A 22,660-nucleotide genomic window follows, 5' to 3' on the forward strand; every position below is an offset into this window, starting at 1 on the left:
AGTGATAGAACTTTATAGTGACATCATTTTTTTGAAAAACATTTTAAGAATGAATATTTAATGTAATAATTATATAAAACAGTAGGGGTGTAACGATTTGCTTAACTCACAGTGTGATACAACTCATGATACTGATCTCATGATACGATTTTCTCACCATTTCTTTTAACAAAATGAGATTTAAAACCAATTGTGAATGAAAAGGCGTCCTTTTATTATTTCTCAGGCAAAATTCAGCATATTTCTTTGTAAAATTGAAATGTCAAATTTGAATTGATATTTTGAATTGATAATTTGGAATAATACAAATAAAATAAATTTCTTAATTTAAACAAAGATTTGCCTGTGTCCTTTTCATTTAAAATTAGAGGCAATCACTGTGTTTTTATCACTATTCAAAGGTTCTGCATACATGCAGGGTCAGTAGTTTTTGATTTAGATTAGATTGAATAATGTTGAAAAATGAAGTAAAAACAGATTGGTATATAATTTTGTAAAACAATACTATATAAAACATTTTTTCAGCAATCGGGCTGAATGAGAATGCAGATTCACTCTCTGACAGCAGGTGGCGCTTATGGAACAGCAGCAATAACGCTTTTCCTTGGTTACCACTGTAAACAAAATATCGGCAAAAATCCAATATCGTGCATCCCTAATATAGAGTATGAATATAGAGCCTCTATGAATATATTCAATAATAAATGGATGATAAGACATGTTTTATCTGTTGCTGTTTTGTGATGCTTCTGAAATTCTGCAATTTTTTAGCATTGTTGTTCGGTTTATGATGGATTTTATATGCAAGTTTTATTACATCGGTTGAGGTTGCGGCTTGTGTGCATTGCATTTTAATGAAGAGGGACATTTTGTTGGTTTTCTCTGGGTTTTTTACACACAAACACACACAGAGTTTCTCCACCCATGGACATCGGTGCTTAAAATGTTTTAACAGTCTGTCTTGGGTTGAGTGCCAAATGTGTCGTTTGAGGCCTCATTGCCTTAATGATGTGTATCTAATGTTCCAGTGCTCTTATATACACACACTCTTCATAGTAGTAAAGGCCCCGGGATGTGTGTTGTTTCCCATGCTCAGCTGTGAAATGCTGCACGCTATTGTCTCTGTAACACCTCTGTATATTATGTAAGCAAACCAAGCAGGCTTCATATAACATTCGGCTGAGTGCCATCACATGACACAGCATCGGTGGCATGTGCTTCCATACGCTCCATAAAACACTCATAAATTCCTCAATCTCGATCGCATTAACACCAGCACTTATGATATGCCACATCGATAGGTGGGCAACGATTTCCTTATAAATCCTGTCATCTTGGCCTTTCTGATGATTCAGTCAGATGAAATGTGCTAGTTTGAAGATTAAAGGAGGTTGCCATCATTTACTTCCATTCATGTCGTACTAAACCAGTATGACTTACTTTCTTCCATGGAACAGCACTGCAAGTAATGAGACATTTGGAAGATTGTGCTGGTTGCTCTTTTCTATGTAATTACAGTGCATTAAAAAAGGTCACAAAAGCACCATTAAAGTATCAGACAATTTCATACAGCTCATTTGAAGCCATATTATAGTTTTGTGGGAGAAACAGACTGAAGTTTAAGTTGTTAATTGAAAATCATTCAGTCCATTAGAGTAGTATTGATATCCTATTCATGAGTAACTCATACTTTTGAGCTGGATGTTTTCTAGGTTAAACTGTTAACAAAAGAGGTCTGAATTAGTGTTGGGTGATATGGTCATTTTTCAAATCGTCATATAGTCAGCCCGTGAGATCGACGATACACGATATTATCGTGCATGTGTGGAGCAAGAGAGCGACTCTTTGTTCTTGTCATAGCATAACTATTTGGTGTTTTAAACCGTGCAGGTGCACGAGAGAGAGCCTATGGAATCACCAATAATAAAAAAATATATACTTTCAAACATACTGATAAACTAACGTAAAATATAAAAAATACTGATTTAAAACAGCTAGTTCATATATAGTCGGACGCAACTATCATATCGCGCGTCCTGTGACAAATTTGCCGCATCTGCGCATGGAAGTTATCAGTCTAAATTAGGGATGTCAAATTTCGATTATTTCCATGATCGATCGTCGTTTAAATTAACGATCAATTAATCGATTAATCGTTAACCATAATACTGCAAAATGCGTCTATTGCAGGCACACAGTCAGCGGTATGACAGGATGTGCAAAAGCCACACACACACACACAAAACGCTTTCTCACTTGAATTAAAGAGGTTTTAGTCTGAATAAAATGCTAGTAGCAGGATTATAAAATGAATAGATGCGATTATGATCATTTGATAAAATGAAGAGAGCGCGCCATACTTTTGAGGTCATTTTACTTTGTTGACAGTTTCCAATCCCGCACGGAGAACGCTGAACGCGCATCTTTATATGGTTTTGTGGTGCTCGTTGTTGTATTTTAAAGCACAATTGCAATGTTTTCAACTGACATTATTGTATAAAATTATCCGAAATGTGGAGCGCGTGTGACTGTGCTCATTCGGCACAAATCGAAATGTTTCCATATTCGCAATGTATTTGAATGTTAAACTATTATTTACAATGTAAACTAGGCTTGTACTTAACACGCATTCGCATATAGACGGAAAAGATGATCCTCTTCATATGAGCAAAAACGTCCTTGGCATAACAGCAGAGTGGACCGGTATACTACGGTCTATTTAAACTGAATGCTCCAGGAATGTGTCGGTCACAGCGCCTATTAATCGCTGTTTTGAATCCAGCAATTATTTATTTAGAAATGATAAGATCTGATTATGACAAGTGTGGTATAAAAGCTTTGTTTATTAGAGGAATAATAGGTTAACTGGAAAATGTTAGATCGCGACCATGCTTTTGGACCCCATAGTCTTCATTTACGCGGCTTTGTTCTGTTTTGCCGGTTGGTCACGAATTTCCACAAATTCAGTATATTTAGGCATTGTTTCTTTTCCTAAATCTTCATAGTCTAACCCTCTAATTTCCCATGTTTATTTTATTATCTTTCGCTTTTAATAACTGTTTTCGCATCTCTTACTTTGGTAAACATGGGAAGGGAAATTAAAGATTTCATGAATTAAGAATTCGTTCGATTTATTAATTTGTTCCCTTATTTCACTTAAATCATGGGTTATTTAGGGAACAAAATTAATGAAACATGGACAATTGCCACATTAATAATTAGTAGGAATGAATTAACAAGTTGTAGGAATGAATAGACTACCTGTCCTGTCACTGTGTCCCACAGCCCTGCAAAGCGCACGATATAAAACAGTTATCTGATGAAATGATTAGTAACTACATTTCTATTGCTTTTAATGTTGAAGAACTTTTATGTTGTTTCTATTTTAATGTACTTTAAAGTTTAAATCACATTAAAAGCTTAATTTGTACATTGTGAATGAATGATGATGCTTTTATATATCGTCACCGTCACTCACAGCCGCTCGCACGTGTTGAGTGCGCATGAGCCGCACGCAGCCCAACATTGAATCGGTTAACCGACCATCGATAGCCTTAATCGATTGCATCTCTTATCGACAATTAATCGATCATCGATTAATCGTTGACATCCCTAGTCTAAATGTTCTTCAAAATCAGTCAATGGTGAAAATCAATCTAGATTTCATTTAATGTCCAGCAGTTTAACACTAATATTGGGCATAAACGAAAATTTTAAATATAAAGTAGTAAAAAACAGGTGAGTTCATATATTATGAGTAAAGTTGAATTGAACTGATGCATCAGTCATACAGCGTTCCGGACCGCGCATCTCATGATGAGACAAACGCACCGCCACAGAAACAAGAATGAGATGCATTCTTACATAACTGTGGCATTAAACAATTAAAAGTTAGTTAGGGCTCGTTTAAAATATTGAACATACATAGGTCGTTCAGATTACTTGTTAAAGTGCAATGAAATACCTTATATCTGCAGACGATGTACGTCTTTTTTTGGATGGAGACTTTGTAACGGCCGAAACTATGTATTTTGCATGCATCACATTATAGTGCGTAGTGCATGAAAATAATAACAAGGTGGCAGAGTGAATTTATAATCCATAGTGATTCTCACATATTCCTTCAACGTCATCACCACATAGTGAGTGTTATAAGTGATCAGTCTTTAAGAAAAGGACTATGCGTTAACCACTATAGATGATAAGTTCGCTCTGCCACCTTGTTATTGTCTTTAATTTATTTGTAAAACGCCAAAAAAGAGTTAATCTCTCATGTATGAGAAGAGCGTGTTGCCGTGTACCAGCCATTAAATGTGTGAGACACCAACTCCTCATTTTCTATCTTTTTCATTTCATGGATTTAACGAGTTATCCGAGTGAAAGTGGACAACTTCAGCGACTATACAGGCTCTAATCCTCCTGCGCTCTCGCATGCGGTGTGTGTGTGTGAAATGCGGTGCTGAAATGAAATAGCTGGGCAGTTTGATAGTCAAATTATAATAAGCCGTCTAATAAAAATAATAGTTATTATTATTATAATCTAATACGTTAATAGGAAAATAAGCCTAATATCGTCTTGATTATCGACAGAGAAATCTGCTTATGTCGATATCTCTGACTATTGTCGATACACGATACTATCGTCTATAGGCACAACCCTAGTCTAAATATTTGTTTCAAGAATCAACCATGGCTGCTTCTCATATGGATGGACCACTTTTATGAGTCTTTCATGATAGCGTTGCATCAATGTATATATATCGTGCACCCCTAGTAGAAACTCGCTGTAAATCAAAAAAACGAGATTCAAACAATAAGAGTACACATTGTTGAGGTATATAATAGAGATTAGTTTTCTGTCTATATATGCATCCAAACAGTTGTTAACCTATCCAATAAAACGCATAAATCTACAAACCCGGAAATCAGGGAACGCATCATGAGGTGACATCATTGGCAGGAAACGGTCCATTACTCTAGTTAAAAAAATAGCTTATTTCTCTGAATATAAACATTCTTGGAAACATTTGGGATAATGCAAGTATACAGTGAACACTAGATCACTGAACATTTGAGGTTTAATAAAGGATTTGACATTTTATATATGTGACCAAGTGACGCTGATATGTTACTGTGGCAGCCAATGAGGGGTTCTGTTCTCCTCTGTTTGTGTTTTCTGCAGGACTTTGATTGACAGGAGTCATTGTGAATGATGCTTGTACTGTGTATTTATTAGGGGTGTCATGATTTCGATTTTAAATCGAAATCGATCGAAATTAAGTCACAGTCTCGAACTTCGAATTAAAAAATGGAATCGTCGATGCTGCCACGCCCCCATGTTGTATGACGGCAAATCAATGACAAAAATAACCGAGCATTCAACTGATGCTGGCGCGCGCGCTATATGGCTTCCGCGAGAGGAAAACTGAATCGGATGCGAAGAAACGGGAGCCCGCAAGCTCATTTCAAACTCCCGCGCGCGTTACATGTACTCTGCGCGCATGCTCATTGCCCACATCCTCGCGCTCGATCATCTCACCTCTGCTCGCGCGAACAATTTTATTTTTGTCAGTCGTGGGGTGGGGCTTGCTGTTTTAGTTGTTATCTCAAATGTCATTGGTTATTCCCCTTTTCCTAAAGTCAGTATTCGACGCCTGTTAGAAAATGAGTAATAATTCACTTGACTTGACCCATGACTTCATCAGTGGACCAGATACATGCGAGTAATCATTTCTTTTGCTTGTTTAATTTATTTTTGTCTTTAATGTAATTTAATGCATTGTTTATAGAGTAGATCTTTTGTAGATACTTGATTAACTGGAATTCTTCTGATTGCTAGTGATTGCAGTCTTGTAATAAGAGATACACATATTTTACAGACTGTAATGATGCACACACACACACACACATACTGTACATACATACATAATATATATATATATATATATATATATATATATATATATATATATATATAAATAAATCTAAATGAATGACAGTGAAGTGTTTAACAAGTGTTTTATCTTTAATCTTTTAAATAGATACATCGTAATATTTGAAGGTTAGTTTAGTCATTTTTTATTGTTTTTGTTTGTTTTGTTATGAACTTGAATGTCATCTTTTGTGACTGCACTTACAAAAGAGAAACTGGATGGCAGTTTATTTTAAGTTTTCAATAGACTAAAGATATAAGTTATTCTTACATTATGTTGTTAATAAAAGTTTTAAATTTGACAGTGTAATGTGGTACATTGCAAACAAAGGTCAGATATTATATTACATAAAAGTCTAGTTTGAAAAATGACAATCTGTGCTTTAAAGAGAATAAATGTAAAAATCGAGAATCGAATCGAACCGTGACCTTAGAATCGAAAATGCAATCGAATCGAGGATTTGGAGAATCGTGACACCCCTAGTATTTATCTGTCTGGGATTTCCTTTCTGAAACTTTGGCAGTGTTGTGGTTGCTGATCTCATGAAGAAAGTATCACTGTGAGTGAGAAAGCACATATTTTCTGATGTTCATGTGAAAGAGAGAAAAAAATTGCTGAATAGTGTGCCATTTCCTTATGTTTGGGTTTATGATGATTTCATCGATGATTGGATATACTAGCGGGAAGTCAGTGTCCTGCTGTGGAGAGGAACAGAGGCTGTATCCTGTCATGCTGCCTTGATGCATCTGAACATATGATGATGTGTCAGAGAGTGAAACAATGTGACAGAGAGTGAAATAATGGAAAAACTGTTGGCCAGAAATATTGTGTTTCTTTTTCTTTGGCATGCATGAAAGGAGTATTGACAGAGCAGAGTAATTTATGTTCATCCAAGCAGTGACTAATTTGAAAACACCTCTTCTCCTAATTTTCAAAGCTATTGAGTAGTTTAATCACTGAATTGCTCCACTGACATCAGCTCTAGAAAAACAGTGTGAAAATACTATCGCAAACATTCCATTGACTTATGTCTCATGACTCATATCTATGTGAATGGCCAGTGTCAATTTACAAACAAGCTTTTGTAGATATGAATTTGTGTGTGTGTGTGTGTGCATATATATAATTGTAAAATGTGTATTATTTTTTTTAGATAACCAGTATAAGGTATGCACAATATATTGGTTGATCTTGGATATTTAATTGTGCATTCTTATGTCACCAACTTTTACTTTTGTATTGCTGTCTAATTGGGAAGAACAGTGCTAAAGACGTCTGTGTGACTGTGTCCATCACGGGTGTTGCTTTCTGTATGTGATATGTGTCTTAATAGGGCAGCAAGTCAGCTGACCTGAGGGATGCAGCTCTCTGAGGGCCATAAAGCATTTAAGAGAGAAGAACAACTGCTTTTGTGATCAATTAAGTCCAGGAGCTTTGCTGCTGAAAATGAATTGATCTTCTTTTTTTGTGTATGTGAGGTTACAAGAGGGTTAATGTAAGTGCCTTTGTGTGGGTTCTTGTTAGTTTTGAAGTTAGCGTTTTTACTTATGATCCATACCAATTATTTTTAGTGTATGAAAATTTATTTGTTTAAAGAAACATTTCCTTTTTTTTTATATATAAAATGGTGTGTTCCACTATGTAGACATTAGGGCTGCACGATGTGTCCTTTAAGCATCGATATCGCGATGTACGAATCCACGATAGTCACATCGCAGGATGTGCGATGTAGGCTGTCGTAGTTGATCCGTTATTCATTAACTGTACGGGCCAGCTGCTCCCAGGCCCTTGACGAATGTGATTCGCGGATTAATTGCACAGCTAAACCATCATAGAGTGAAAGTTTATCATTGACAGGACTGAAAACCACATGCAAGTTTAACAGGGCAGAGAGAGAGGGAGCGCGAGAGAGACAGAGAGAGAGAGAGCGCGCGCGAGAGAGACTGAGAGAGAGAGAGCGCGAGAAAGACAGAGAGAGAGAGAGAGCGAACGCACGAGAAAGACAGAGAGAAAGAGCGTGCACGAGAGAGACAGAGGCCGGTGACACACTGGCTGCGTGGCGGGAGCGTCGCATGTCTGAAGCTTCCCAGAAGCGTGGTGGCTGCCTCGCGTTTTCTGTGTCTTTACACACCAGAACCGTGCCTGACGCGGCGCTGGGCTGGCGCGCTGCTGCTAGAGAGAGAGCGCGCGCGAGAGAGACAGAGAGAGAGTACATTAGAAGTACCATCAATGTTTATAGAAATGTATATGGATTTATTTTGCATGTAATTTTTTTTTCTCTCTAATGAATATATGTATTTTTGTTTTGTTTGTTTCTATACTGATATGTACAATGCTTTGGCAATATGTACCTTTGTATGTCGTGCCAATGAAGCAATATGAATTGAATTGAGAGAGAGAGAGCGAGCCGTTTTCAAACAGCGCTGTCTTGCTCTCTCTCCCTCGTGCATATTAATCGATTGACACGATGGTGTCGATGTTTAAATCATTTAAAATGAGAATGTAAGTGTGCTCACCCCATTGTTAAGAAAATAAAATATCGCAATATATATTGCAGAAAAATAAAATATCGCAATGTCATTTTTCGCAATATCGTGCAGCCATAGTAGACATCAGGGTTTCGGCGGGTCTTAAAAAAAGTCTTAAAAACTCCTTAATTTAGTTGCAACAAATTTAAGGCCTTTAAAAGTCTTAAACTGTACAGGAAAGTCTTAATTATGATTTCCAGAGGTCTTAAATTTGGGGACAGATAAAACAGAATTGCGATATAGCTGAATGTGAAAATAAAACTTCAGAAGGCTAATGTTATGATTTCATTTAATAAACATGAGCACTGCACATTCATAGTCTGGTTCTGTGCTACTTTGTGTTCTGCTGTTACTTACTGGGGAAACCGTTATATTCTACCAAACCCTTCACCTGCTTGCAGAGAATGAATGAGCATTTTCAATAAAACTTTAGTTTTGTTCAGACAAATGTGTAAATCGACCCATGTTTTTATCCTGAGCTTTAAATGTGAACTGGTGGATCACTAAAAAGACAATGGATTATAAAAAGCGATATGTATAGGGGTGTGCGATGTGGTCTACAAATCCTGCAATAATATTGCAATTGTTGTTTTAACTATGTGCGATTTTATATTATCCAGTATATCACGAAAAGTGAACAAAATGCCTACAGAGTGCGAGCATACGTTACGTGGTGAGGTCTAGCAGGTTAGACTAGTGCGTGTGCGTGCGCATTATTAGTGTGTTCTTCCACTGCATGAATCAGTCTATTAAAATGCATTTATAATTATCATATACTTCAAGATATGGGGCAGAAAATGTATATATTTATATAATTCTATATAGCTAATATCACACGAAGAGTGCCGTTTTTTTCAGCATGTCAGCATGATTACAAATGTGATACTGATTTTATACAACAGTTCAGTAAACAAGGAGTTAATATTAAGAAACTTACGTTTAAGTCACTGTATTTCCTTGTTTTGCTCTATTTCTTCAACAAAAATAATTCCAAACACAACCACAGCTGTTTTGCGTCTCTGAACAACACAACAGTGTTTCATTTCTGAATGAATTGCCCATGTAAATGATTCAGTTCAGTTACAGTAGCATAAACAACCATTTTGATATTGTCCATAAGCACGGTAGAAAATAATTGTATAAAACTAAATTACAGTGAAAAATAAACCTTGACTAACAAGTGTACTTAAATCAAAAGTTGGTGGTGGGTTGTTTTACTTTGTATCGAGGGCATTTTACCCACTCAGTACATTAAGTTCTGAGTAATGATAATTAATGATTATTTAGTATGACTGCTTGCGTTTACACAGTAATGCAGAAAATGGTTTTGTAAAACTAAAGTGCAATGAAACAAAATTTGACTAACAAGTGGACTATAATAAGATTCCAAAAGAATGTATTAAATATTTGTATACTAGGAATGGGCCTTTTTCAAAAGTACTGTATTTAAATAGTTGGACTCATAAAAAATAAATTTTCAAGTATTTGTTTGTTTAAATGACATTTATTATTTTTTTATAATAATATGTTTTTGCCACCATTTCTGAACAAGCTTATGATTAGGCATTATACACAACAGTGTTCTACAACAGAATTATGTCGCAATGTTTTCTTTTGGTTGAAAACATGTGTAAATAATAAAAAAAAAATAAAAAAAACAAAGAACAAAAGCATTCAAGCTCAAGCAGAGCAAACGGAAAAAAATAAAGCAGACCATGCCAATACAGTACAGAATATACAAACACTTGAGTCGGCCTTAATTGTGTTTATATTGTTTCATATGTTAGTGTTGAGGAAAAACAATAATATCCTCATGCTTGGGTGAAAGCTGACTCCTCAGTCTGAGAAAAATAAGAATGTAAGCCGACATAAACGTTCCAGAGACACAAAGATAACGGTGCACTAAGCAAAGTTTCTTATAGCACTGTGTGTTTTCCGTTCTTAAAGCACTCTCACCGAGGAAACGCATGTCTCAAGATCGTTTCACTGTCAGATAAGCTCTCTTCTCGGGCTGACCTGCAGACGTGAATACAGTGATGGACAGCTGTCTTTCCTCAGTCAACTGGTGTTTGAATTTCATGCCATTTCTCATTGTGGTGGATATATTAAAAATAACTCCATTTCACTGATTAATTTGACCAAAAGTAGGGATGCACCAAAATGAAAATTCTTGGCTGAAGCCAAAGCCGAAACAAAATGAAACACTGGGCCAAATACAGAATACAGAACATGGTTTTTCACATTTTTCCCCCATGTAGGCCTATTGTTCCTTTTTTCACCATTGCATTAATTAAATTGCCAAAATGTGAATTTTACTGTTTTGTCCGGCTTTTCAAATAATAAAATCAATTACAAAACAACAATTTAAAAATATTTACTTAACAGTGAACATTTTTTTTTAACATTCTAGCAGACATTTTACCAACAAAGCACAATTTAACTTAAAATTAATAAGTTGGTAAAATAATATTTTTTGACCATTTTTGAGACTTTTACTGTACAAATAAAGGCAGGCTTGCTGATTTTATTTTTTATTTTTTTGCTATTTTCAGCCCAAATTATGACGGTTCCGAATATGCGGTGCATCCCTAAATCACAAGTAATTCCATTTAGTAAGACCAGTTTGATCAAACTAATTCCAAACTTGTCTGATTGACAATGTCATTCTGTGATCAAATACAGTACATTTCGCTATTACAGACTTTTAGTTTTTAGTCACAGATTCCCTGCATTTACAGCCAGCAAAGCAACACGTAGTAGTGTTTTTATTTTTGTGTATACTATTTATAGATTTGTGCACACCCCTAGAGTATATGTGTCTGTATTTCATGTGTTTTAGTATCTCGTGAAGGATATAAAGGCAGATTGTTGTCTTAGTGACCTTCCCACAGTAGATGAGAGACTTTAATTGGGCTTTTGTTCACCTAGTAGCTGTTGCCATGGTTCCTGGCTCTAGTGCTAGAGTCGAACACCTTAGAAACACATCAGCATATTCAAGTTTGCGAATACTGGGGAGTTTGTCTAACAACCACAGTCTTTGGGTTCAGATGCGGTGTGTGTGTGTGTGTGTGGTACAGTGTGTGAGGAATTGGAAAAGTACTTTTGATGAAGCGGAGCGGCTGAGTGACCAGCACCTTGCTCAAGACCCCACTGCTTCTGTGTGTGCGAGTGTCACTCTCCGTCTGATAGAGATGTTGGGCTGCATGCTGATCATTTTTTCATCTTGGCTCAGAATGCGGTATGCCAGAGCAGCACGTAGGAGAATAACCCGGAATAACCGTTTCTGACTCCATCATATCTACAAACACACACAAAATGCACGAACACTTCAGTTGAGGTAATGAGGGAAAGTAAGAGAATACATTAGGCTGGAAAGAGCAGCAGCTTAGAGGAGGAGAGAGTGTCTGAAATAATCTTGTAGTCGTTTCAGACCATGACTTTGCTCTTCATTTGATAGATTTGCATGCGGCTGCTTCATTTTCATAGTGATTTCTAATCTCTCACAAGTCTCTCACAAATTTAATCACCAGTCACTGTGGTCATTCTTCTTTAGTTCTCTGGAATCCTTTCTAAAAGGAAAATGTGGGAAATCTGCTAAACAATTTTTAGAGATAATTTTTTAGATTACATATTAAGCCTAACCATAATTTTTTGCATTTACTAAAGAAAGTCTTAGGGCCCTATCATACACCCGGCAAAATTTGGCGCAAGGCACGACGCAAGTGTTTTTGGCAAATGTATTTCCGCCCATTTGTGCGCCAATGGGCGTGCCGGTCTAAACAAGAGGTGTGTTCAGGCTAGGGCTGCACGATATTGGGAAAAAATGACATTGCGATATATATTGCGATATGAAATCTAATCTAATTTTTTCTTACAAACAAAAATGGGGTTAGCAGATTTACATTCTCATTTTAAATGATTTAAACATCAACACCATCATGTCAATTGATTAATATGCGCGAGGGAGAGAGAGCAAGAGCGCTTGTTTGGAGCGCTCTCTCTCTCGCGCGCGCGCTCTCGCTCTCTCTCGCGCTGTCCCTCTCTCGCGCTCTCTCTCTCACGTTCTCTCTCTCTTGCGCTCTCCGCAAATCACATTCGTCAACCGTAAAGTTAATCAATAACGGATCAACTACTACAGCCTACATCGCACATCCTGCGATGTGACTATCATGGATTCGTACATCGCGATATCGATGCTTAAACGACACATCGTGCAGCACTAGTTCAGGCGAATTGTTGGCGCGTTGCTCTTTTGAGGAACTGAAAATAGACTGCGCCATAGACCAAATTAAATCTGGACTAAAGTCTGGTGCAATATTTTCTCTTTGTTATTTCAAGAGCTCCTATGATATAATAAATATAATATAATAAAATGCTCCTATAGGTGGGTGAACAATGTGCGTACAGTTTGCTTATTACACACACAGGAACATTATTAAAAAATAAACATTACATTCCGCCTTGTAGATAGTGAACCCGCCATGGCGCAAGCACAACTGGCTTTTAAAGGAGATGAGACTCTGATTGGTTTATTGCACGTTATGGCCATTATGCCCGTTATGCCCATAAAACACCCATAACTCATTAAGAGAATAGGGACAACCCGTTAAGACAATGCGCCCGGGCACGCCAACCGTTTTCCTGTCGTTAAACTAGCAAAATTGAATTCAGACATGCCCTGAGTGCACTTGCGCCGTGCGCTTTAGACCACGCGCTTAGTTCGTTAAAATAGGGCCCTTAGGTTCTGTCCGAAATGCTGCATCTGATGTGCTTTCTGTTATTTTATGATTCACAGGGGTGCGATTTTAGATGGTGGTGGCACAAGGGAGTACCTTTATTTGCTATTTATTTGCTAAAAACTGGCTTATTTACTGATAATTTCTTGCTTAAAGTCATTAGAGATTTATTTTGATTTGGATGCGACTAAAAGTGATGGTTTTCAAGTGTCTGAGTTGTTTTCTTTTTAATTAGTGTATTAATTTCCCCCATAATGTTGATGAAACACCACTGATGTACATTACGTTATGAGACATTTTGATAAACAACAGGCAATTAATGTCTAATTATTTAGTGTAATAGTTTGTATTTGAACATAATTTATTTAAAGTGTTGCGTATGTGAAATGGGTTAGAGGCTTAGAGCTTTGAAAACTATTTCATTTTTTATTTTCTCTTTCATTTTCTCTCTCTAGATGAAGATATATAGGTTGAATATGTTTGTTTTCTTATATTTATAGTCCACATTAAAGTTATGGGAGGAAACTGGGACTGAACTTGAATTTAAACCTGAAATTATTTTGTTTTTAGTATTTTAAAGGATTAAAACAAGAAATGTATGTCTTTAAAAAAATATATTTAAACTTAATTTTAATTGAAATGTATATTATATTTGAACAAAATATTGCATTAAAATGACGGTTTAAGATTGCACACAAGACTTTTGAACCCCACTGTATTTGTAGAAATAATGAATTCATTTAGATAAATTCTCATTTTAATCATATTTACTCAACACTTAAAAATTTGCATTATTCGCTGACAAAATGTAGATTTCTGATCATTCACAAAGATTATCAGCTAATGTGATTAAACAGCCTAGTGGCCTGAAACTGTTAAATGCTGTTAGTGTAGAGTTACTGTTGCACGGTCTAATCTCTCTTACGCTTGTCTTGTATGTTACAGGGAGCATGCATGAGTAACAGGTTTCTGTGGCGGGACCTCAAGCTCCTCCCCTCATCTGGAGCCCCTGTGCTGTATGATACGAGGCCGTCTTCCTTCATACACTCTGACCTCAATTCAACAGGTATGCACTGAATATACAGCAGTAAACTGTGTAATTATGTGATTATGGTTAGTCTCTTTATGATTCATAGTGTGAATTAATGTCAGCTCTGTTTTCCTCACAATGCATTTATGTAGCGTGACAGCGAAGCAGTTTGCATATACTCTCAGTGTCTGAAAGTGAAGAACTCTATAACGGGCCTTCGGCATGTAATGTGATAGCATTTTTTTTTTTTTATTTACGTAAAATGGGTGTCCAACTATGGCCACTTGGTAGCTCTGTGGACTTTTACATAGCAAGTGATAATAAGTTAATAGCTTTCTGTGGGGAAAATTATGTTACCCTGTCTTGCTAGGGTAAATTTTTGTTAGGGCTTTTTTTCATGATTTAACTAAATTACAGCTTAATTTGATGGGCCATTTTATTGTGTGCTGTGTAAATGATGTGGGTCAATCATCATTTACAATTTTTTTCCCAAAATATGGTTAAGTAGGTACACACACACACACACACACCAGTGGTTATCTGAGTTGTAAACTTGCAGTCTGAAATGAATTTGTAAAGAAACTGTCCTACTAAAATATTGAGCAGCACACAAATAATGATGATGTGGGTCAGTCATAATTTAAAAATGGGCATAAATAATTTTCAAACAATGAATATTGAAATAGTTTGCTTATTTTACTATTTTACTTTAAGTCATAATGTTTTTGTAGGATTTTCATGTTTTAAGATATAAAGTGGTTCAAGATACAAAAAAAAAACTACAAAAAATTTTTATTCATATAATGCATTCAAAGTAGCAAAATATAATTGGTAGGGGAAAACTTTTTATTTTATTTTTATGTGATCTTTGCATAACAAAATGAAATCAAAAGTTTCCCTGAGTTGAAGACAAACCAGATTGGAAACTGTTGTAATATTTTCAGCAGTTTGTTGTAATGTGGGTGTGTCTATAGCTCTGTAAACTTTAAATAGACAGTAATGCTTGTTAATCTGGGTTACACTATAAAATGGCTGAATGATTGCAAATTGAAGTATTTAATTGTACTTGCTGTTGCTGTCAGGCTTTGCATTGATAATCAATTTGTGCTTGTTTTTTGCATTGGGTGCAGTTTTTGCATCTCAGCTCCCTCCATCTCTGTCACCCTGTTTCCCGCTCGTATGTGTCTTTGTGTGTGTGTGTGTGTGTGTGTGTGTGTGTGTGTGTGTGTGTGTGTGTGTGTGTGTGTGTGTGTGTGTGTGAGTGTAGCTGTGCTGGTTTGAGAGAACCTGTGCTCAAGTCATGTAATCATCTGTGAGAGGAAAAGGAAGTTTCAAACATAGGCCTGGAGGAAGTGCAGTTGTACCTAGGGTTGGGTATCGATTGGGTTTTTTATGATACTGATGCCAAATCAATACTTTTAAAACGGTGCCGGTGCCTAAGCCTCAGCTCACTGTCACTATAGACAATACAATAAAATACAACCAGCATTGTAGTGTTTTGTGGCGCTACAATGCTAATCGTTGGCAAAAGTCACTTCCTATTGTAAAAGCGATGCTATTTTTAAAGCAGCCGAGCCACTTTCACACACTTATGCCTTTTTTGATATGTAATATCGGAACCACAATAAGCAAATTTAAAGTTTAAAACTTTTAAAACGGTACCGGTGCCTAAGCGGTGCCTGAACCGATACTTAAAAAAAAAAAGAGCCACAAAAAAACTTGGCACTGGGTTTCGGGACCCAACCCTAGTTGTACCTCAGTTCGATTTCTACCCAAAGTTGACATTAAAGCATGTGGATGCTCTGCATCAAAATTAACCTCCCTCAGGTTCTTTGAGAGATCATATCTATTTCCTGTCACTCTTCTATATTTTTTGACAGTGTTATCTTAAAACAAAAAATAGGAAAGCTTTTTTTAGCTGTTTTGAGAATAGTACCATGAAGCCTTGAAAGTTTCCTGTTCACTATATCCCGCTATTTCCAGTCGTTTGACACACACACACACACACACACACACACACACACACCTTCAGCACTTTGTCTGAAAGCTGGTCACTGCCGGTTTCTGAAATTAGACATGTCCACTATTGTTACATTCTGGGTGATACTGCTGAACTATTAAAGCATGGATCGTGTTATAGTGTTATTTTAGGTTTGTCAGGTTTAGTTCACTTTAGGTACAAATTTGTCCCCAAAATATGCTTAAGTAGGTACACACACACACACACACACACACCAATGGTTATCTGAGCAGTCTGCAGTCTGAAATGAATGTGTAAAGAAACTGTCCAACTAAAATAACGGCAAGGAAACAAATTTTTCTATTGAGTTGCACGCAAATAAACAAAACATACTTAGCAACCAGTATTCCCCAAACAAAGGACTCTTCTGAGATAGTTAATGAGTCATTCAGAAAGTTTCACCATCTCATGAGTTGCCGATTTGAATCAGTATGACAAACTCTTACTCTTACATAACTGCAAATTATGATCACCATGTTCATTTCGAAAAATAAAACCAGGTTTGTGATACTTAAATCGTCGTGACAATGTGTAGTTAATGATTCACAATAAATCAGTAACCATTTATAATCGGTAATTCATGTCAGCATATGTTGTTCCACTACTTTAACTCATCAAATTAATTTTCAACTAGAATTAACTTTCACAGCCAATTCGATTATACTTTAAATTTAAAGCAGCAACTGAACTTAAGTTTGAAGTAGGAGGACATTTTATTACAGAGTAGCCTTGGTGAGCATAAGAGATTTCTTTTAAAAAGTCAAGTAGTCAGGTAAGTACACTTATAAGTGTCCAGATGCACCAGTTCTTTACACATAAAGAGAGTGTTTGTTGCCTCAGCTCCCTGTCACTATAGACAATACAGTAAAATACAACCAGCATTGTAGTGTTTTGGTGCTACAATGCTGCTCGTTGGCAAAAGTCACTTCCTATTGTAAAAGCGATGCTATTTTTAAAGCAGCCGAGCTACTGTCACATATTTATGCCTGGTTATGGTATGTAATATTTGAACCACAAAAAGCAAATATGAATAGCCCAGACAGAAATGACTTCCACACACTGGCTTGAATGTCTCTATAGAACAGGAGCTGGACGTGCTCTCCAGGAGTCATTAGGAGACTGAAGCTTGCCGTAATAACTGGTTTGGGTCTGTTAAACAGCCGCGATGCTTTTGCTGTCATTCACCGAGTGTTCATCGTGCAGGAGCGTATCTCGCTTGTGTGTTAATTATCAAACTAAGCCTGGCAGCTCCGTCTCGCTGTGAGTTGGATTTTTTTCTTTGATGTTTTATCATTACACACACCCATACATAGTCATAAACCTTCACATCTTGAACAATTTTCAACACCTCTTCTGAATACGTGATGAATTATAATTACAGGAAACAAACATTTCTCTCATATCTCTCTCTCTCTCTCTCTCTCTCTCTCTCTCTCTCTCTCTCTTTCTCTGTCTTTCTCTCTCAGACGTGGAATCTGTCCATATCAGTCTTTTGTTTTTTCACAGTATTTAGCTTGTGTTTCTGATGTTTCTGTGAGCTTTATTCAGTTGTGTATTTAAATGTCTGTTACAGGCCTCTTTGTGCTTAGTGTTCTCTCTTTTTCGCAACAGCTCTGTGAATTGTTGATAATTGGGGTTTGTGCTAGCCGGAAGAAAACAGCACCTTTCATCAAGTGTTTTTGCTGAGTTACATGAACTACTCCACAATTCAGACGTTTCATAATGTTTGTAAAAAATATACAGTAAAACAGTAATGTTATAAAGTATATTTTTGTTGCTTAATATTTTTGTTGCTTAATATTTTTGTTGCTTAATATTTTTGCGGAAGAATTTTTTCAGGTTTCTTTGATGAATACAAAGTAAAAAAAGAAAAAGAAAAACCCAGCATTCATTTTAAAATTTTAGCTATATATGCATAGATAATATATTAGTTACAATTTATTTACAATATATTTTAGACAATTTTAGTACAGGCTTTACTGAAGTCAGCACAGCCCACTTTACACATTTATCCCAATAGTTTTTTTCATCCACTCTTATGTAAAATGATTGCTTGAAGTGCTACAGGTGTTTGGGATGTAGTGGTTTTTGTTGCTATGTAGTGCTTTAATGGGAAGAGTATGTATGAGAAGGATATGTTTTAGGAAATGTGATATATTTTGGAATAAAAACCATTACAGGAATCTAATGGGAAAGGCCATAAATGGTCCTTTAGATGTGCATTAGACACATAGATTTATTTTTAACCATTGCTATTGCATAAAAAAAATAATTGATTAATGAAATTATGGTTAGATAATCTTGACAATGTTACTGGTACCAACAAGTAAGATGTGATTTTCATGAGTGTTTGATGAAAGCATCCGTAGTGTCTTTCTTGTGACACAATGCCAAATGTGATTCATTGTAATTCCTCATTTTTCAAGATTGATGTTTCTGGAGAAACGCTGAAATTTAATGCTGGCAGGGAACTCGATTGATTGACATCATGCTTTTTTACACCAGTAACAAGAAGCTTTTATTTTTATTTCAAATTCTGTTGAAGATAGATAAACGTATGACACACTCAGCAGGTTCTGATGTCCCTGACCTTCCCCATTACCTGACTGCCTTTTGTTCCTCTGAAAGATATCAAAACTGAAGTTAAGTGAAATGTAGCAGTTGTGTGTGTCATGTACCCTACACTGACTGCACATCTGCTGCACTACTGTGCCACATGCACACCCACAACCACTGAAGTGTTAACTGTGAGTCTTTAAACCCTACATTTGAAAAATCCCACAATGCAAACTATGACGTGTGAAGTGCACACTTTGCAGCAGGAAAAGCCCTTTTGAGTGGTAGTGTTAATTGTATGTAGTGTGTTAAATTGACACCGAGGGAGTTTCTTGCCAAGGCTCTGTATGAATAAGAAAGAAAATAAGAAAGTTTAATGAGTTTCTTTCCAGTTAGAAGAACATTTAACATTTGAACCAATCTTGATACACAATTTCAAAAACACAATGCTCATGAAACGATGCGTCACACCTGTATGTACACATTGACGAACAATTATAAAATAGCCAAGACTAAATCCAAGAATACACAGCTCTTCAGTAGACAGGCTAAATATGAATAATTTTTTATGGCACAGCTATCATAGACCTGCAGATTATGCAAAATTGCAGAATCACTGCTCACAGCAGGCAATTCGGAGTCACTTTAACTGCTATGGAATTGAACTCTCTGCATCTCTGAATTCACTGCCACTAAAAAATATTAAAGCTAAAAAATTGAAGATAATAAAATCCTCCATCTCTACACTAGTTATGGCCCTTCTTACTAGATCTTGTGATATAATCCCTCAGTGCGCATGATGCATATTTAACCTGAACTGACGAGCAAACCAATTGAAAAAGACATGAATCACATCACACACGGATTATATGCACACTTCAGTCAGACAAAAATAGAGCTGTTTGTGATTTCTTTAGTACTCCCTGCTCAGAGCGTTTGGCCGCTGCATGCACGCTGTTCTTCAGTGCGGTGTGGATGTGCACTCTTGTGGTGAGCATGCATGTTGAGTCAAAATCTGAGAGCATAGCTCGTTTGATTTTTAGGACCCATTCATACTGTAATGGAATCAACCCTGTAATTCATTTATCTTGCTGCTGTTTGGGACGGACTAATCTAATATGTATAATTCAATGTCGTACTGAAGTCAAGACCTGCTAGAATGTGCAAATGGACTCTTGACTGTAGTAAGTATAAATGTTATCTTAAATTTTTCATTTATTAAAGAAAAATGTTGCTGTGTGTGGGTAAGATGTGCATATTTACAATGTCAAATTCTTTCCATCTGTCATTCGAGCTATCATTCTTCATTCTCTCATTCATTTTTTCTTTCTTTTGTTCTGTCTTGCTGTCAGTATATCTATAGTTATATCTCTCCGTCTGCCTGTTGTTCTGTCTGTTGGGTTTTTCTGTCATTATATATCAGTTTTTTTTTTTAAATGTATATTTGGTATAAAAAGTTCATGAGGCGAGATTTCATAGATATCATAATACTGACTGACATTTTCTAGTTTGTGTCTGAAACTGAAGAACTTTACTTTCACATTTTGAATGGGAGATAACGGAAGTGGAGGCGTAGAGAGAAAGATAGAGGGACTGTAAATAGGAAGGAGGAGATGCTGTAGGGGTTTAATTTGCTTTTCTCTAACAGACGGCAACAGCCAAAAGAAGTTAATTACCCTCCCGTCTCGCATCTCAAAGTGTGTGCTTGATGCGACCAGAGGTGCGAGCAGGTTTCTGCACCCATCTGTTTTCCTGCCAGCCAGAGCTGTTAAAGAGGCTCTGTTCTTTCCACTTGTTCTCTTCCTGTGTCCTTTTCTTTCCCCTAGGTCTGTCTGCATCTCTCATGTTTCATGTCGTGGATTTGTTCGTGGCCATCTCATATTCCTCTAAGTGTGTGGCGTGTTGAACAGGAATCCACCCCCCTTCTCTGTATGTGACACACAGGTGGTGGGCTTGCCCATATGTCTCAGGATCAGATAACAGCATGAATATTGCATGACATGAAAACATGTTATAGGAAGTAAGACAGGAAGTGAAACTCAGAAGCATAAAAGAACAATCACAGTCCCGCTCTGACATTTGCTGATTGTGTTGTGTGTGTACCTTGCAGGTGCAATACCAACACGTGCATTGAGCAAGTAATGTTATACTCTACAGTCCCAATCGAATAATTGTTTTACATGGGGACATACTGTCATGTCAGCGTTAACAGGTGCTACTAGAGATTTTATTGCGTTCTGAATTGGTAATGTATGTGTGAAAGTTTAGCTTTGTTTTTGTTTATAAAAAGACCAGTGTCATGTGGTACTTTAAATTGTGTCCGAAATTGTCTGTATTTGCATGCTGTGCGTTTGCATTGAATTAATAAAATTGTGTCACTATGACCTCACATGACCTAATAGCTGTCCTGACATACAAGCTTTATCATAGTATCATGCAAATGTTCTTTTACATAAGTCATCCCTAGAAACAATTACCGTCCAGTGCTTATAAGTATTGCAATGGTTTTTGTCCAAGGACGTGTGTTTTGCCCATATTGGTGAATGGGACAACGGGATTGTGCATAAGAGAACAGGATGGTGATGAGAGATTTTATTTAAATTGTTTTGAACATTGTTTAGGTAGTCAAATGATGTTTGTAATTTTTATTCATAAAGTGACATGTAATGCTTGGTATTTTTTATGTGATATTTAGGCTAAACAAACCTTAATTTTCCTCAGCACAGTATCACAGACTCTTGGATTTTAGTTTTTTCTCACAATGTGAAAAACATTAGTCACTGCTGTACTTTGATCTTGTCACACAGTTTAATGAGTAATTTCCCATGAATTGTTTCACTGGAATTACTCATTTCTCTCTCTAAATCCTCATGTGTGTCTTTCCCCCGGTTTGTTTTTGTGGGCGGAAATTGCATTTTCTCCCCTGTTTTTCATTTGTAATATTTATTATTAGCTCCCTTTACTCTGGTTAATGTTTCTAAAGTGGAGAAACCCCAGTAGAACATCATTATTTTGGCTAGTTTAATTACTATTTGCTAGTCAATTTCACAAATTTACAAAAAAGGAATTGTAAGTAACACAATTCAACATGACATTTTCAAACAGAAAGACTGAAATAAGTTTTCTGGTCAAATGTATTAATCTTTTACGACTTTTACAGTGTACTTCATTCTTGAAAGGACCCAGAACACCGGAGTAGGACACAACTTAATTTTCTTTAAATAATACTGTAACTTCATAGGGCTATATATAATGTCTCATTCAGGCTATGTTTGTATTTGAGATGTCAGACTTTGCCGTTTTGAGCCGATGCACTAGGGATATGTGTCTGTTTTCATCTCTCAGGCCTGTGCTCACTCAGGTGTGTTGTCACAGTGATGAATGTCTGGCCCAGCTGGCATGGGCAGGAGCCTTTGGCGTTGCCACTGTGATGGACGAGGGCCACCAGAACAGTGGCGTTACTGCTGCGCCAGTCATAACCTTGAGCTCACACACACACACACACACGCGCACACACACACACACTGCTGGTGAGACCCCCTCAGAGACATCAGATGCCAGAGGTTTTTGGCAAGCTTTTGACTGCTCTAACACCATGCTGCTCCGTTCTGTTTGACATTCAATTTGAAGTCATTTAAATATTTTTTGATGATCGCACCTGCATAGATTAGCAGGGGGAAAAAAATGTGTCACAGTTCCACAAAAATATTCAGCGACATAACTGTTTTCATTGACAATAATGAGAGATGTTTCTTGAGTGCCAGATCAGTATATTAAAATGATATTTGAAGGATCATGTGACAGTAAAGCCTGGAGTAAAGCTTCAAAATTGAAAATTCAGCTTTCCCATCACAATA

At 36.6% G+C, this 22,660-nt stretch overlaps 1 protein-coding gene across 3 annotated transcripts in view; it reads left to right on the plus strand.

Moving 5' to 3' along the window:
• Positions 1–22,660, plus strand: part of LOC113059841 (polypeptide N-acetylgalactosaminyltransferase 1-like) — a 104,762-nt gene that overhangs the window by 38,683 nt on the left and 43,419 nt on the right. For 2 of the 3 annotated variants that reach the window (XM_026228467.1, XM_026228468.1), the window contains exon 2: positions 14,143–14,263. In XM_026228467.1, the coding sequence (XP_026084252.1) occupies positions 14,152–14,263 (112 nt within the window). In that variant the 5' untranslated portion in view covers positions 14,143–14,151. Of the gene's footprint in view, positions 1–14,142; positions 14,264–19,965; positions 19,988–22,660 lie in introns of those variants that run through there. The other variant, XM_026228469.1, reaches the window with a different exon arrangement.

The sequence above is a fragment of the Carassius auratus genome, chromosome 41, assembly GCF_003368295.1.
Source record: "Carassius auratus strain Wakin chromosome 41, ASM336829v1, whole genome shotgun sequence".
In the NCBI taxonomy this organism is placed as follows: Eukaryota; Metazoa; Chordata; class Actinopteri; order Cypriniformes; family Cyprinidae; genus Carassius; species Carassius auratus.